The 14,147-nt window shown below is 48.0% G+C and overlaps 1 protein-coding gene across 2 annotated transcripts in view; it reads right to left on the bottom strand.

The window, feature by feature from the left end:
* Window positions 1-2,240: 2,240 nt before the first annotated feature.
* Window positions 2,241-14,147, bottom strand: part of tbx21 (T-box transcription factor 21) — a 16,039-nt gene continuing 4,132 nt past the window's right edge. For both annotated transcript variants that reach the window (XM_034558777.1, XM_034558778.1), the window contains 5 exons: window positions 7,502-7,656; window positions 5,007-5,128; window positions 4,722-4,880; window positions 3,729-3,790; window positions 2,241-3,336 (listed from right to left, as the gene is read on the bottom strand). In XM_034558777.1, coding sequence (XP_034414668.1) covers window positions 2,526-3,336; window positions 3,729-3,790; window positions 4,722-4,880; window positions 5,007-5,128; window positions 7,502-7,656 — 1,309 coding nt within the window. In that variant the 3' untranslated portion in view covers window positions 2,241-2,525. The remainder of the gene's footprint in view (window positions 3,337-3,728; window positions 3,791-4,721; window positions 4,881-5,006; window positions 5,129-7,501; window positions 7,657-14,147) is intronic.

Here is a 14,147-nt window from a genome sequence, read left to right as displayed (position 1 = left end):
ACAAGGACGCTTAGTCGTCCCCTTCAGCTTAGTGGAGGAGACGTTGAAGTCACGTGACCGCGGTGGAGCTCCTTTACCGCCGCTAACGTTAGCTGCTTACTTACTGCCGATTGTGTTCACGCTTCAAACGTCATAAAAAAGTCGTGTCGATTTGCTCAAAGAAGTATCATCAACGTTTCTTTTGCCACACGGAGGATTATTCTTCTGCAATGATCCAAAATACAAATGGAAGAATCCCATTGGCTGGTGGGATGCTAACTTCCTGGTTGGCCTTCCCTGCAGACAAGAAATGTAGAAATACGAAACTACGCACCCGTTAAATATTGATCCCTAAAACCCCAGAATCCTCCGAAGAGGAACCTATGAAATGTCGATGTGAGCTTTGAGTTTGTCTTTTTGGTTTGTGGTTTAGCTTCAGCACAAAGAAACAGGAGGAATTAAAACTTTATATCTTGTTTGTTTTTACAATTTGACAATTTCTGCTTTTGTGATGTGTTATGGGTATTTCTTTAAAGAGCTGTCCCCTCCCTGTGCTTTAACTCTCTATGCTATGCTATGCTAACGGTCCACTGGCTCTATCGGCATTGCATTGCATCTTTAAGTAGTTTTATGTTTTCTTCTCCGGTTGCTCTCACTATCTTAAACAGAGCTTAAAATCCACTCAAGTAAGCATTTCGAGTGCAGATGTAAAGCGTGACTCCCTCTCTCCCTTCAGAGGAGCGAGTACAGTAACCCCCGCCCTGTCGCCTCCGGCCAATCGGCAGGTCGGCGCACCTGGCCGAGGAGAGTGAGGAGCAGACCTCTGATCGGCGGCGACCTGCAAGCCTCACTCTTCATCTCCGTCACCGCAGCCCGGGGAGCCGGGGACTCGTGTCAGCCGGAGTCACGACACGATTCGGCCCCTCGGAAGACTCGGGAGGAAATTCAGAGTGTCTGTCTGGTCACTTTGCGCTTCCTGTTTATCTCAGGGGGGGGGGGGGGGGGGGGGGGGGGGGCGTCTGTCTCCGATGACCCACTTTCACTTAAACACGTCTGCACTGAGGTTAAAATTAGGTTTCTATGACGTACAAATGTTTTATATCAAATGGCCTTTAAAGCGAATTTAAAACGCCTTCAAGGAACACGTCACCCACGAAATAACCATCTCCACATCAATCGGTCGTCTAGAACGTATTCATTTAAAATTGGAGCATTTAAAACATGTTTTTGTGACATATTGGTGTAACTGAATGTCTTTAAAACCAGAGGCTCCACATCCACCTGCAGTCCGAGAGCATCCTTCTCTTCCCATCACACTATCGAGTATCACTGCTCATGAAGTCACACGGCGGGTTTTATTCAGAACAACCAGGTCAAAACCAGTTGGAGCATCGATCTCGGGGTCAAAGGTCACCGAGCAGGGGGCAGCGTACACTGGGGGGGGGGGAGGGTAGAGAAAGATCGACACCAGAAACCACCTCTGAGTAAAGATGAGTGTGACCACCTCGCCACGTTCACGACCGCTTGTTCCACACCGAGGTCACCTGATGACACCTGAACCGTCTCCGTGACAACGAGGCGAAGGAGGCCGTGAGATGTGGTCGAAAAGCTTCGGAAACAACCAGTTGGTTGGTTGCTTTTTTTTTCCAGCTTAGAGCTGCAACTAATGATTATTGTCATCATCGATTAATCTTCTGAATAAATTCTTGATTTATCGATTAAAATATTGACATTTTATGTTATTTGTATTGTTATCATTTCAAAGGTCACGTCTGCAAATGTCTTGTTAGGTTTTTCTTTACACCTGTGAGATATGTTTGGTTGTCTGAGGACTTCTCTTCTATGATTGCTGATTTACTTAAAACACACACACACACACACACACACACACACACACACACACAAGCCACCTTAACCTTCTGCCATCAGTTCACTCTGCAGCCACCGGTGGGCGCTGCATTGAACCAATGGAGCCTGGATTTGGAGTGACAACCGTGTGCGCGTGCGTGCGCGTGCGTGCGCGTGTGTGCGTGTGTGTGTGTGTGTGTGAAATGTAATTTCTGCTCAGAATCATCGGGGGAAATGACCGCGAGCATACTGCATGAGTACGTGTGAAAAGGTTGGAGGGTGAGACGGACGGAGACAAAGACGGAGCGAAAAGAGACAGAGGGAGAGTGTTTGACGGCGAAAGAACAGACAATCCCTGCAGGCGTCTGTCAGCAGAGCAGATATGCAGATCCCCCCCCCCCCCCCCCAAAAAGAAATCTCCAGATGTTTCAAGGGCTTAAGTCACAGGTCTGTTTGTCTGGTGTTTGTGTGACTCGAGGGCAGTTTCCCCGAGTCACATCCACTCCTGTTCAACACCAACTTTGACAGCAACCCTGGAAGTTTCTCCTGTAATCGTTTGACACTTTGAGAGGGTGGGGTGGGGGGTGGGGGGGTGATGCCTTTGTGACAGAAGTTCAGTTTCTTTTAGTTTGTGTCGTCAGAGACCGGTTCCAGCCCTTAATCGTGACCCGGCTCAGGGGGGGGGAGCGATGGCGGCTTCAGTGGGTGTAGTAGCCGTAGTAGTCCGCGTCGCTGTTGCTGTCCTTCTCGCAGGCCTCTCCGCCGCGCCGAGGCGGGGAGTTCTCAGAGCCGGACGTGTACGGCGACACCCTCCTCTTCTTGTTGTTGTCCCCCCCCACGTTGCCCTCGAACAGGCCCGAGTCGCCCGAGGCCGCCGACTTCGCGGAGGGGGCCTCGAGCCAGGGGTCCTCCGCCGCCACCTGCGCAGTGTCTTTGGGCTTTTCCTGCAGCGGGGGCGGCTGCAGGGGCTCGAGGAGCGAGGAGGGCGGGTGCAGCCGGGGGTTGCCGGGCGACGTGGAAGAAGACGAGGAGGACGAGGAGGATGATATGGGCCTGAACCAGCCCAGGCTCGGGGCGGGCTTGGTCGGGTGGCTCAGGTACTGAGGGGTGGGCCGGCTGGTTGTCCAGCCCGCCGAGGCGGCCCCCGAGACGGACACGCTCGTCGAGGCGAAAGGGTGGTCCGGGTAGTAGCCCAGCGCGTGGTGAGCGGACGTCTGCAAGGGGAAGGGCTTGTAGAAACCGTTCCCGGAGAAGTCCCCGTCGTAGGAGGAGGCGAAGTCCAGCCGGTTGGCGGCCACGCCCTGCTGAGGCGGCAGGTACCAGCGGCTGTGAGGACCGGGGCTGGAGGCCGGGTCTTTGAGCTGCTGGCCCACGGCCCAGCGGCTCTGGGGCAGGGGGCTCATGTACTGCTCAGAGAGGTAGCCTTGAGGGTAGCAGCCTCCCGCCAGCAGCTGCTGGCTCTCCGTCGGGGAGGGGGTGAGGCGATCGGAGTCGGGAGGAACGTACAGCCTGTAAGGGAGGAGGGAGGAGGAGGGAGGAGGGAGGAGGGAGGAGGGAGGGCACGAGAAAAGAGTGTGAGAAGAGAGAGAGAAAAAGAGAAGAAGGTGTTATTTCCTGCCCAAAACCTCAAGCTAACATCACACAGCTCCTCACACCCTTTTCACTGCAGCGTGCTCCAGCAGCACAGTTATTACATTATATATATATATATATATATATATATATATTATTATGTATTAAGTTATTAAGTTACAGGAGCGGCAATTATCCAGTCTCGCTGTTCACGATGAGCAAATACGAGATTTAAAAAAACATGCTGTCCGATTTACCGTAGTTTTTTTAATTAATTTTTTTTAGAAATTGCATCTTCTCAAAAAAACTGAAAAAATGTTTTTACTTACGTGTCGTAATTGTCGCGGAAACCTTTAGCGAAGGGGTTATGGTCTATTTTCAGCTGAGTGATCTGTGTGAGGAATCGGAGGAGGGCAATGAGAGAATGTGGGCATCGGAAAAAAAGAGAAGGAGTGAGAGAGAGAGAGAGAGAGAGAGAGAAGTTCACTGAGTAATTGGAAAGATTTTGTCTTTAGAACTAGAGTGGGCGCGCGCACACACACACACACACACACACACACACACACGCGCTTACAGTAGCTATATATATATATATATATATATATATATAAATACTCTGCAGCACTCAGGTTATCTGGGGTGAGGCGACCCCTCGTTGAACTGTATATTGATCCGTGTTTACACTCGCAGGATTGTAAATGAGTGCGTGTGCACTTTTTGATGCACGCATGCATGAACCAAGTGACCGAGTGAAGACGGATCAATACTCGCTGGTTCCGAAAAGTGACAAAGGTGCAGACACGAGATTTAAAAAGCCACTGCAAGTCAATATTTTGTTGTGTTTTTAGAAGCTTTCTGATTATCATCATCATCTTATCTCATTTGCATTTACATTTCCAGAACATAAATCTGAACATGCCACGGAGGTAGTTTTGGATATCTCTTTGTATCGCTCAATAAATCAGAGAATACTGTCCGCGAATTCAGATATAAAATGTTGTATGAATCAGGATTGTAATGATATGTGAAGAAAGCCTCCTGTAAAAACCTTCAGGCTATATATTTATGAATGAAGGTGTAAAGTTTGGTGGTTTAAGAGCTGCTGAAGATGAGATTTATGAATCAGAGTCTGAGAAGAAACTCATTGAGAGTAAAAACGTCCTTTAAAGACTCCAGATAGACTAGAATGAAAAAGGATGTTTTCTCCTTTAGTGTCTCTCCTTAAAAAAAACAAAAAGCAAAGCTGTGGTTGACCATCATTCGCAAAGGAATCACACAACAACAACAACAACAACAACAACAACAACAACACCCCGACTTACGTCCGCGTTCTGATAGGCGGTGACAGCGATGAACTGCGTCTCCGGGAAGATGAAGGTCTGAGCTTTGGCCGAGAGGAAGGCGTCCTCCGAGCCGTCCTCCTTGACCTCCACGATGTGGAGGCGGGGCTGGTACTTGTGGAGCGACTGGAGCACGATCATCTGCAGGAGAGAGAGAGAGAGAGAGAGAGAGAGAGAGAGAGACACAGGTATTCATAAGACCTTCTATACCTTTACTTGAGGCTTCAGAAGCTCTTCGTACAGCGAACAGGAAACAGGAAGCAGTACCTGCGCCACGTTATTGGTGCTGCCCTTGTTGTTGGTGAGCTTGAGTTTGCTGAACGACACTTCCTGTCTCATCCAGTGAGCGCCCGTGTTGGGCGAGTCGGGGTGCATGTACATCCTGTTCCCTGAAACGACACCGCGGGGCAACATTTAGCAACGCGGACCGATTCCTCACCTGGAAAACACCCGAAAGCACCGGATGTTCACACCGGTTGGTCACTTTGAAATCTGACGTCGGCCATTACTGCAACGTTTGTTTGCAGATACAGATTATAACGTACTATAAGTATGGTTATGATGCATGTTTTATGCATCATAAACATACTTATAGTACCTTAGAATCTGTGTCTGCAACATGCATCATAAACATACTTATAGTACCTTAGAATCTGTATCTGCAACATGCATCATAAACATACTTATAGTACGTTATAATCTGTGTCTGCAACATGCATCATAAACATACTTATAGTACCTTAGAATCTGTATCTGCAACATGCATCATAAACATACTTATAGTACGTTATAATCTGTGTCTGCAACATGCATCATAACCATACTTATAGTACCTTAGAATCTGTGTCTGCAACATGCATCATAACCATACTTATAGTACCTTATAATCTGTATCTGCAACGTTTGTACATATTTATAATGCTTTATAAAAATAATCAGAAGCATTTTGTAATGCACATAAGTTCAAGTATTGTAAGACTAATTGCTTAATTTTCTTTGCAAGTATCATAATGTATGTAATTATTATTCCCATAGTCTTAATACGTTATATTATTTTTTATATTTCATTATAATCACTATATTGTGATTATAAATTACTCTAAGTTTCATTGTTTTATTTAAAAGGTCAAAGTCAACATTAATTATATCATGTTTTGTGTCTGTCTTTTGCATGGATTTATTGATATTTCTGTCCCTCAATGCATATAATTACACTTAGAGCAACTTATAATGCATTATATAAAGATTCTAACGATGTGAATTACAATATACGAGGATCCTTGCAAAGAAAAGTCAGTGAGTGAACCAGCAATTATGAATTATTACGATGCTTGACCTAAAATCTGCTTCGTAATGTGTTATGACTTATTAATTTAAAGCATAATGAATATTTAACTATAATTCGATTATTAAACATTATGAATATATTTAAAAATGAGTTATAGACATGGACGTCATAGAAAGGGTCAGAGGTCACCCTTCTGGTGAGATGTATTGCAATCAATAAAATATATATTTATATATATATAAAAATTATTATAAAAAATATAGAAAAATTGAAAATTAAACATGCAAAAGCTGAAGATATTGTGGATGTTACTGGCAATATTTGTTTGAGTCAATAAATCCCTTTAATGTGATTCAGTTAAATAAGTAGAAGGTGAGAAGCTGCAAAAGAACCTCACTTTTCATCATATTTCACCGCAGTGACCTGCTGACCTTCGACACGTGCACCGCGCACGTGCACCATTAAATCTAATTGGGTGAAGTCTCTTCACCACAGTTCCCACCAGGAGCCTCAACACCTGTCGCCTGTGTGGCTCTTTCCCTCTTTTGTGTAGTTGTGGTCGTCACACTAAATGTCGTCTAAAAGGTGTTAAAAGGAAGTTTAATAACAAATACATCTGTGTTCTTCCCAGAAAACTGGAAATAATTTTAGAAATATTAAAATAATGACCACTAAAATAAAATTAAATGACCAATTTTAATATTTAAAGGTTCAAATAGCGGGGAAAAGGTGAGAAGATGTATCTGCTATAAGCTAAGCTAATATAGCTCCATAGAAACCTGATGAATCAACTTTTAACCCCTGAAGCCCACATTTCTTATAAAAAGGTTATTTAATCCTCCACTTAAATTAAAACTGCTCCTCATAACTGACTTTGTCCTTCCCCTCGTTCTCCATCCGTCCACCAGATGCCCTCAGACTCACCTGACTGCCCCCCCCCACCTGCTCACCTGTTCACTTCCCCTCTGGTTGATCATATAAACCATATAGATGAGGTGTACGTCTGGTTTAAGACGTTTAATGCTCTGATTAACAGTTCATTTTCTAAATGTTTAATTCCACGTGACTGCTGCGTGCTCTGGTGATCTTCTCTTCAAAAGAAGTAAAAGTACCACAGTGAAGAAATTACTGTGTAAAAGTACAAGAAAACGAGCTTTGAAATATACTAAAAGTAGCCAAAATCTAACTACTTGGTATGCATGTTGGTCCATTTATATATATATATATTAAATAAGATATGCATTTGGGGTTGCAATACTTTAATGTTGCAGCTGGTAAAAGTGGAAATAAGTCTAAATACTTTTAGGTACTGTATGATCTATAATTATGCTTATTTGAGTATATTTTGTATTTTAAACACAGAAAGGCAAAAAGTACATTTGTAGTCAAATAAAAGTATAATATCACATAAAAAGGAAGTGTTCAAGCACCTAAAAACATCATATTGTACACGTATAGTTTTTTGTAAACGCACCTGGCATGTTGCCCTCCGCCTTCCCGCACTGGACCCACTTGCCGCCCTGGTACCTCCAGTGGTGCTGGTCCGCCAGAACCACGTCCACGTACACGTTGTAGTGGGCGGACGGATCCAGAACGCTGATGTTGAAGCTCAGGAAGGGGAACATCCTCCTGGAGGGGAACATATGATTCACAGGGGGGGGGTCAGGGGGGGTGAGGGGAGAGGCACGCACACAAATACAAGACATGGACACAAACACACAAAAAAACAATGTCGGCATATTCATGTAAACACAATAAACGTGTCGTGTTGATAGAGAAGAACGTTGTGTTGCAGCATTAATAACCTCGACTGAGGAGTTCCCATTTTTTTATTATTATGCAGATTACATATAGATACAGGGTTGCGTCATCTTGCAATGGTTCTGCATTTCGGTAGATATTTGTTATCTGGCTGTTATCACAATGTCTCCATAATTATTATTTTATGACATATATTCGATGATAATAACGCTCAATTTACAGTTAATAATTTAGACAGGAACCAAAAGGTTGAGTTTCTGTCTATGAGTTTAAAAAAAATCAACCTTATTTCAGTCTGGACCAAAGTGGTTGAATCACGTACAAACGGACATTAGCATTCCTAAAGGCAAGCAACTGTAAAGCTAAATAAAACAGACCCTAACCACCTCATCGGTTAGCTTAGCTTAGCTTAGCTTAGCATAAAGACTGGACGAGGTGGTGCTGTTTGCATGTGGACCAGCGCTGCACTCTGGGTCCATATGAGTGTAGTTGGTGTTCATGAATCAGGGAAACGTGTTTGACCTTTGGCCCTGAGAGCACCTGAGGCTGTGGAGCGTCTGCAATGACCCTCCACCCTCCACCTCCACCTCCATCCTCCACCCTCCACCTTCCACCCTTCACCCTCCACCCTTCACCCTCCACCCTCCACCCTCCACCTCCATCTCCATCCTCCACCCTCCATCCTCCACCCTCCATCCTCCATCCTTCACCTTCCACCCTCCACCTCCATCCTCCATCCTCCACCCTCCGCCTCCATCCTCCACCCTCCACCCTCCATCCTCCACCCTCCATCCTCCACCCTCCATCCTCCATCCTCCATCCTCCATCCTCCATCCTTCACCTTCCACCCTCCACCCCCATCCTCCACCCTCCATCCTTCACCCTCCACCCTCCACCTCCATCCTCCACCCTCCATCCTTCACCTTCCACCCCCATCCTCCACCCTCCACCCTCCATCCTTCACCCTCCACCTCCATCCTCCACCCTCCACCTCCATCCTCCACCTCCATCCTCCACCCCCCATCCTCCACCTCCACCCTCCATCCTCCACCCTCCATCCTCCACCCTCCATCCTTCACCTTCCACCCTCATCCTCCACCCTCCATCCTTCACCCTCCACCTCCACCCTCCACCTCCACCCTCCACCCTCCACCTCCATCCTCCACCTCCATCCTCCATCTTCACCCTCCACCCTCCATCCTTCACCCTCCATCCTTCACCCTCCACCCTTCACCCCCATCCTCCACCCTCCATCCTTCACCCTCCACCCTTCACCCCCATCCTCCACCTTCACCCTCCACCCTCCATCCTTCACCCTCCACCCTACATCCTCCACCCTTCACCCTACATCCTCCACCCTTCACCCTACATCCTTCACCCTCCACCCTCCACCCTCCATCCTTCACCCTCCACCCTCCATCCTTCACCCTCCACCCTCCACCCTTCACCCTCCACCCTCCACCTCCACCCTCCATCCTTCACCCTTCACCCTACACCCTCCACCCTTCACCCTCCACCCTTCACCCTCCATCCTCCACCCTCCATCCTTCACCCTCCACCCTTCACCCTCCATCCTTCACCCTCCACCCTCCACCTTCCACCTCCACCCTTCACCCTCCATCCTCCATCCTCCATCCTCCATCCTCCATCCTCCACCCTCCACCCTCCATCCTTCACCCTCCACCCTCCATCCTTCACCCTCCACCCTCCACCATCCATCCTTCACCCTCCACCTTCACCCTCCACCTCCACCCTTCACCCTCCATCCTCCATCCTCCATCCTCCACCCTCCATCCTCCACCCTCCACCCTTCACCCTCCACCCTCCATCCTTCACCCTCCACCTCCATCCTCCATCTTCCATCATCCACCCTCCACCCTCCATCCTTCACCCTTCACCCTACACCCTCCACCCTTCACCCTCCACCCTTCACCCTCCATCCTCCACCCTCCATCCTTCACCCTCCACCCTTCACCCTCCATCCTTCACCCTCCACCCTCCACCTTCCACCTCCACCCTTCACCCTCCATCCTCCATCCTCCATCCTCCATCCTCCACCCTCCACCCTCCATCCTTCACCCTCCACCCTCCATCCTTCACCCTCCACCCTCCACCATCCATCCTTCACCCTCCACCTTCACCCTCCACCTCCACCCTTCACCCTCCATCCTCCATCCTCCATCCTCCACCCTCCATCCTCCACCCTCCATCCTTCACCCTCCACCCTCCATCCTTCACCCTCCACCTCCATCCTCCATCTTCCATCATCCACCCTCCACCCTCCATCCTTCACCCTCCACCCTTCACCCTTCACCCTCCACCCTTCACCCGCCATCCTTCACCCTCCATCCTTCACCCTCCACCTTCACCTCCACCCTTCACCCTCCATCCTCCATCCTTCACCCTCCACCCTCCATCCTCCACCCTTCACCCTTCACCCTCCACCCTCCATCCTTCACCCTCCACCTCCACCCTCCACCCTTCACCCTTCACCCTCCATCCTCCACCCTCCACCCTCCATCCTCCACCCTCCACCCTCCATCCTTCACCCTCCACCCTTCACTCTCCACCCTCCACCCTCCACCTTCACCCTCCACCTCCACCCTTCACCCTCCATCCTCCACCCTCCACCCTCCATCCTTCACCCTCCACCTTCACCCTCCACCTCCACCCTTCACCCTCCATCCTCCATCCTCCATCCTCCACCCTCCACCCTCCATCCTCCACCCTCCACCCTCCATCCTTCACCCTCCATCCTTAAACAACAGGTGAAGCTGCCCTTAAACAACAGGTGAAGCGGCCCTTAAACAACAGGTGAAGAGGCCCTTAAACAACAGGTGAAGATGCCCTTAAACAACAGGTGAAGAGGCCCTTAAACAACAGGTGAAGCTGCCCTTAAACAACAGGTGAAGATGACCTTAAACAACAGGTGAAGAGGCCCTTAAACAACAGGTGAAGCGGCCCTTAAACAACAGGTGAAGAGGCCCTTAAACAACAGGTGAAACGGCCCTTAAACAACAGGTGAAACGGCCCTTAAACAACAGGTGAAACGGCCCTTAAACAACAGGTGAAGCGGCCCTGAAACAACAGGTGAAGAGGCCCTTAAACAACAGGTGAAGCGGCCCTTAAACAACAGGTGAAGAGGCCCTTAAACAACAGGTGAAACGGCCCTTAAACAACAGGTGAAGCGGCCCTTAAACAACAGGTGAAGCGGCCCTGAAACAACAGGTGAAGAGGCCCTTAAACAACAGGTGAAGCGGCCCTTAAACAACAGGTGAAACGGCGCTTAAACAACAGGTGAAACGGCCCTTAAACAACAGGTGAAACGGCCCTTAAACAACAGGTGAAACGGCCCTTAAACAACAGGTGAAGCGGCCCTGAAACAACAGGTGAAACGGCCCTTAAACAACAGGTGAAGCGGCCCTGAAACAACAGGTGAAGAGGCCCTTAAACAACAGGTGAAGCGGCCCTGAAACAACAGGTGAAGCGGCCCTGAAACAACAGGTGAAGCGGCCCTGAAACAACAGGTGAAGCGGCTCTGAAACAACAGGTGAAGCGGCCTTTAAACAACAGGTGAAGCGGCCCTTAAACAACAGGTGAAACGGCCCTTAAACAACAGGTGAAGCGGCCCTTAAACAACAGGTGAAGCGGCCCTTAAACAACAGGTGAAACGGCCCTTAAACAACAGGTGAAGTTGCTCTGAAACAACAGGTGAAGCGGCTCTGAAACAACAGGTGAAGTTGCTCTGAAACAACAGGTGAAGCGGCCCTTAAACAACAGGTGAAACGGCCCTTAAACAACAGGTGAAGTTGCTCTGAAACAACAGGTGAAACGGCCCTTAAACAACAGGTGAAGATGCCCTTAAACAACAGGTGAAGCGGCCTTTAAACAACAGGTGAAGCGGCCCTTAAACAACAGGTGAAGCGGCCCTTAAACAACAGGTGAAACGGCCCTTAAACAACAGGTGAAGATGCCCTTAAACAACAGGTGAAGATGCCCTTAAACAACAGGTGAAGCGGCCTTTAAACAACAGGTGAAGCGGCCCTGAAACAACAGGTGAAGCGGCTCTGAAACAACAGGTGAAGCGGCCTTTAAACAACAGGTGAAGCGGCCCTTAAACAACAGGTGAAACGGCCCTTAAACAACAGGTGAAGCGGCCCTTAAACAACAGGTGAAGCGGCCCTTAAACAACAGGTGAAACGGCCCTTAAACAACAGGTGAAGTTGCTCTGAAACAACAGGTGAAGCGGCTCTGAAACAACAGGTGAAGTTGCTCTGAAACAACAGGTGAAGCGGCCCTTAAACAACAGGTGAAACGGCCCTTAAACAACAGGTGAAGTTGCTCTGAAACAACAGGTGAAACGGCCCTTAAACAACAGGTGAAGATGCCCTTAAACAACAGGTGAAGCGGCCTTTAAACAACAGGTGAAGCGGCCCTTAAACAACAGGTGAAGCGGCCCTTAAACAACAGGTGAAACGGCCCTTAAACAACAGGTGAAGATGCCCTTAAACAACAGGTGAAGATGCCCTTAAACAACAGGTGAAGCGGCCTTTAAACAACAGGTGAAGCGGCCCTTAAACAACAGGTGAATCGGCTCTGAAACAATTTGTGTGTGTGCGCGGTTGAGTCATAATAAACTACAGATGGTGATGGAGGAACATGTAACCCGGGGCGACGGTGTGGCTCTTCAATGTGAGGAAGACAGATCATATACAACGTGTTAGTCGAATCTATTTGTTGTTGATTTTGGGGATTTTATTTAATGGGATTTGTTGACATTTTTGTTGATGAATAAAACTGGCATGGTATTTGTTGATAGTTGATGATTATTTGATTATATATACTATATTAGAGAGGCTGATTCCTTGTTTTAGTACAAGCTGCATGAAGTGTGCATTGACCCTCTTTCTCATACATTCGCTGTGCAAAGGATTGTGGGTCAGAATAACCGGAGTTAGTTAGTTAGTTTATTGTTTTTATTAAGCTTCTTGAAACCCAAACACTTAAAATAAAATAGCCTCAAACAGCGGTGGGTTATTTAGAAGAGTCATTCACGCGGGAAGAGGAAGGACTCGTCTGGTTATCGCCGTATATTGGCACTCGGCGTTTCTGTGAAAAGCTGCAAATGCACACACATAAACATCTGAACAGGAAGTGACAAGTCACACTGTTAACACCTTGAAATAGACTTCTGCTTTTTAGACGAGCGCGCACAGAGGACGCTAATTAACACGCCGGGCGTCCAACCGTCCCTCACCATGAAACGGCAGCTTTTTATTACTCGTGATGCTATATTATATATATATAAATATATGTATATATTATATTCTTTGACGCGTTTAACATCATTGCATTGCAGAGAGCACGACCGCTCTGATTTCCTTGAGTGATGACTTTTAAAATATGACCTTGATTTTTCAACTTTGCGGTGGCCTTAAGTCCATTTAATAAGAAATCACACGTGGTTATTTTAAACGGCGTGCTGGTGAACGCTCCGATATGTGTAGATGGGGAACTTTAAATTCCCCGAGTGTGGCGATCGTTCTGCAGCAGAACCTCCCGTCCTCGTTGAGGTGAATCAAAGGAGGATTTTCCTCCCATGGTTGAGGAGCAGAGGAGCAGAGGAGCAGAGGAGCAGAGGAGCAGAGGAGCAGAGGTTCCTCTTGAGGCTGAAGTTCAGCACCATTTCCCTGAAAGGTGTTTGAATCTCCTTCCTCGAACTCGGACTGGATGACCGTGCACAACTCTGCGAGCGTGACTCGCGAGTTATTATCTTTCTCCTTAAATCTTTGTTCTCGTTTGGAGGCCGTAGAGGTTTGAGGGGAGGAACAAAAAGTGCTTTTCTTTTTATCAGAGCAGAAGAAAACATAAGCTTCACTTTTCTCTTCTCAGTTTGAGTCACTCGAATTCCTCCGAGTTTCGCTACGTCTGAAAAAAAAAAATCCCATAATTTGTTGCATCTGTTAAGGTCCTAAAGGCCTTTTCGTCCTCTCGGATGTTCGACGACCTCGGCGAACTCCGTGAACTTTTCCCCAGTGCATGAGTCAAGCGGTGGCCTGAGATGAGGACATCTGAATTTAGCTCATGAGAAGTGCAGATGAATCCCCCCCCCCCCCCCCCCCCCCCCACCCACAACCCCCCCCACCCTCATCCTTTGCTACAGGTCATGAAACATGTCTCTCGGTTTCAAAGCGCAGGTGTGGTACACCAGCAGAACTTGTGAGAGATCTGTCGGGCGTCTATAGCGCAGGCTGAAGAAAAAGAGACTCTCGTCTCTTACTTCCTGGACTTCAAAGCGTGCCTCACCTCCTCCGCGGTGTTTGACCCGTCTGGAGCTTCTTTCAGCTCCGGTAGCTACC

This window comes from Cyclopterus lumpus, chromosome 19 (genome assembly GCF_009769545.1).
Source record: "Cyclopterus lumpus isolate fCycLum1 chromosome 19, fCycLum1.pri, whole genome shotgun sequence".
Lineage (NCBI taxonomy): Eukaryota > Metazoa > Chordata > Actinopteri > Perciformes > Cyclopteridae > Cyclopterus > Cyclopterus lumpus.
The sequence above is the reverse complement of the archived record's forward strand: the minus strand, read 5'-3'. Positions and strand labels throughout refer to the sequence as shown.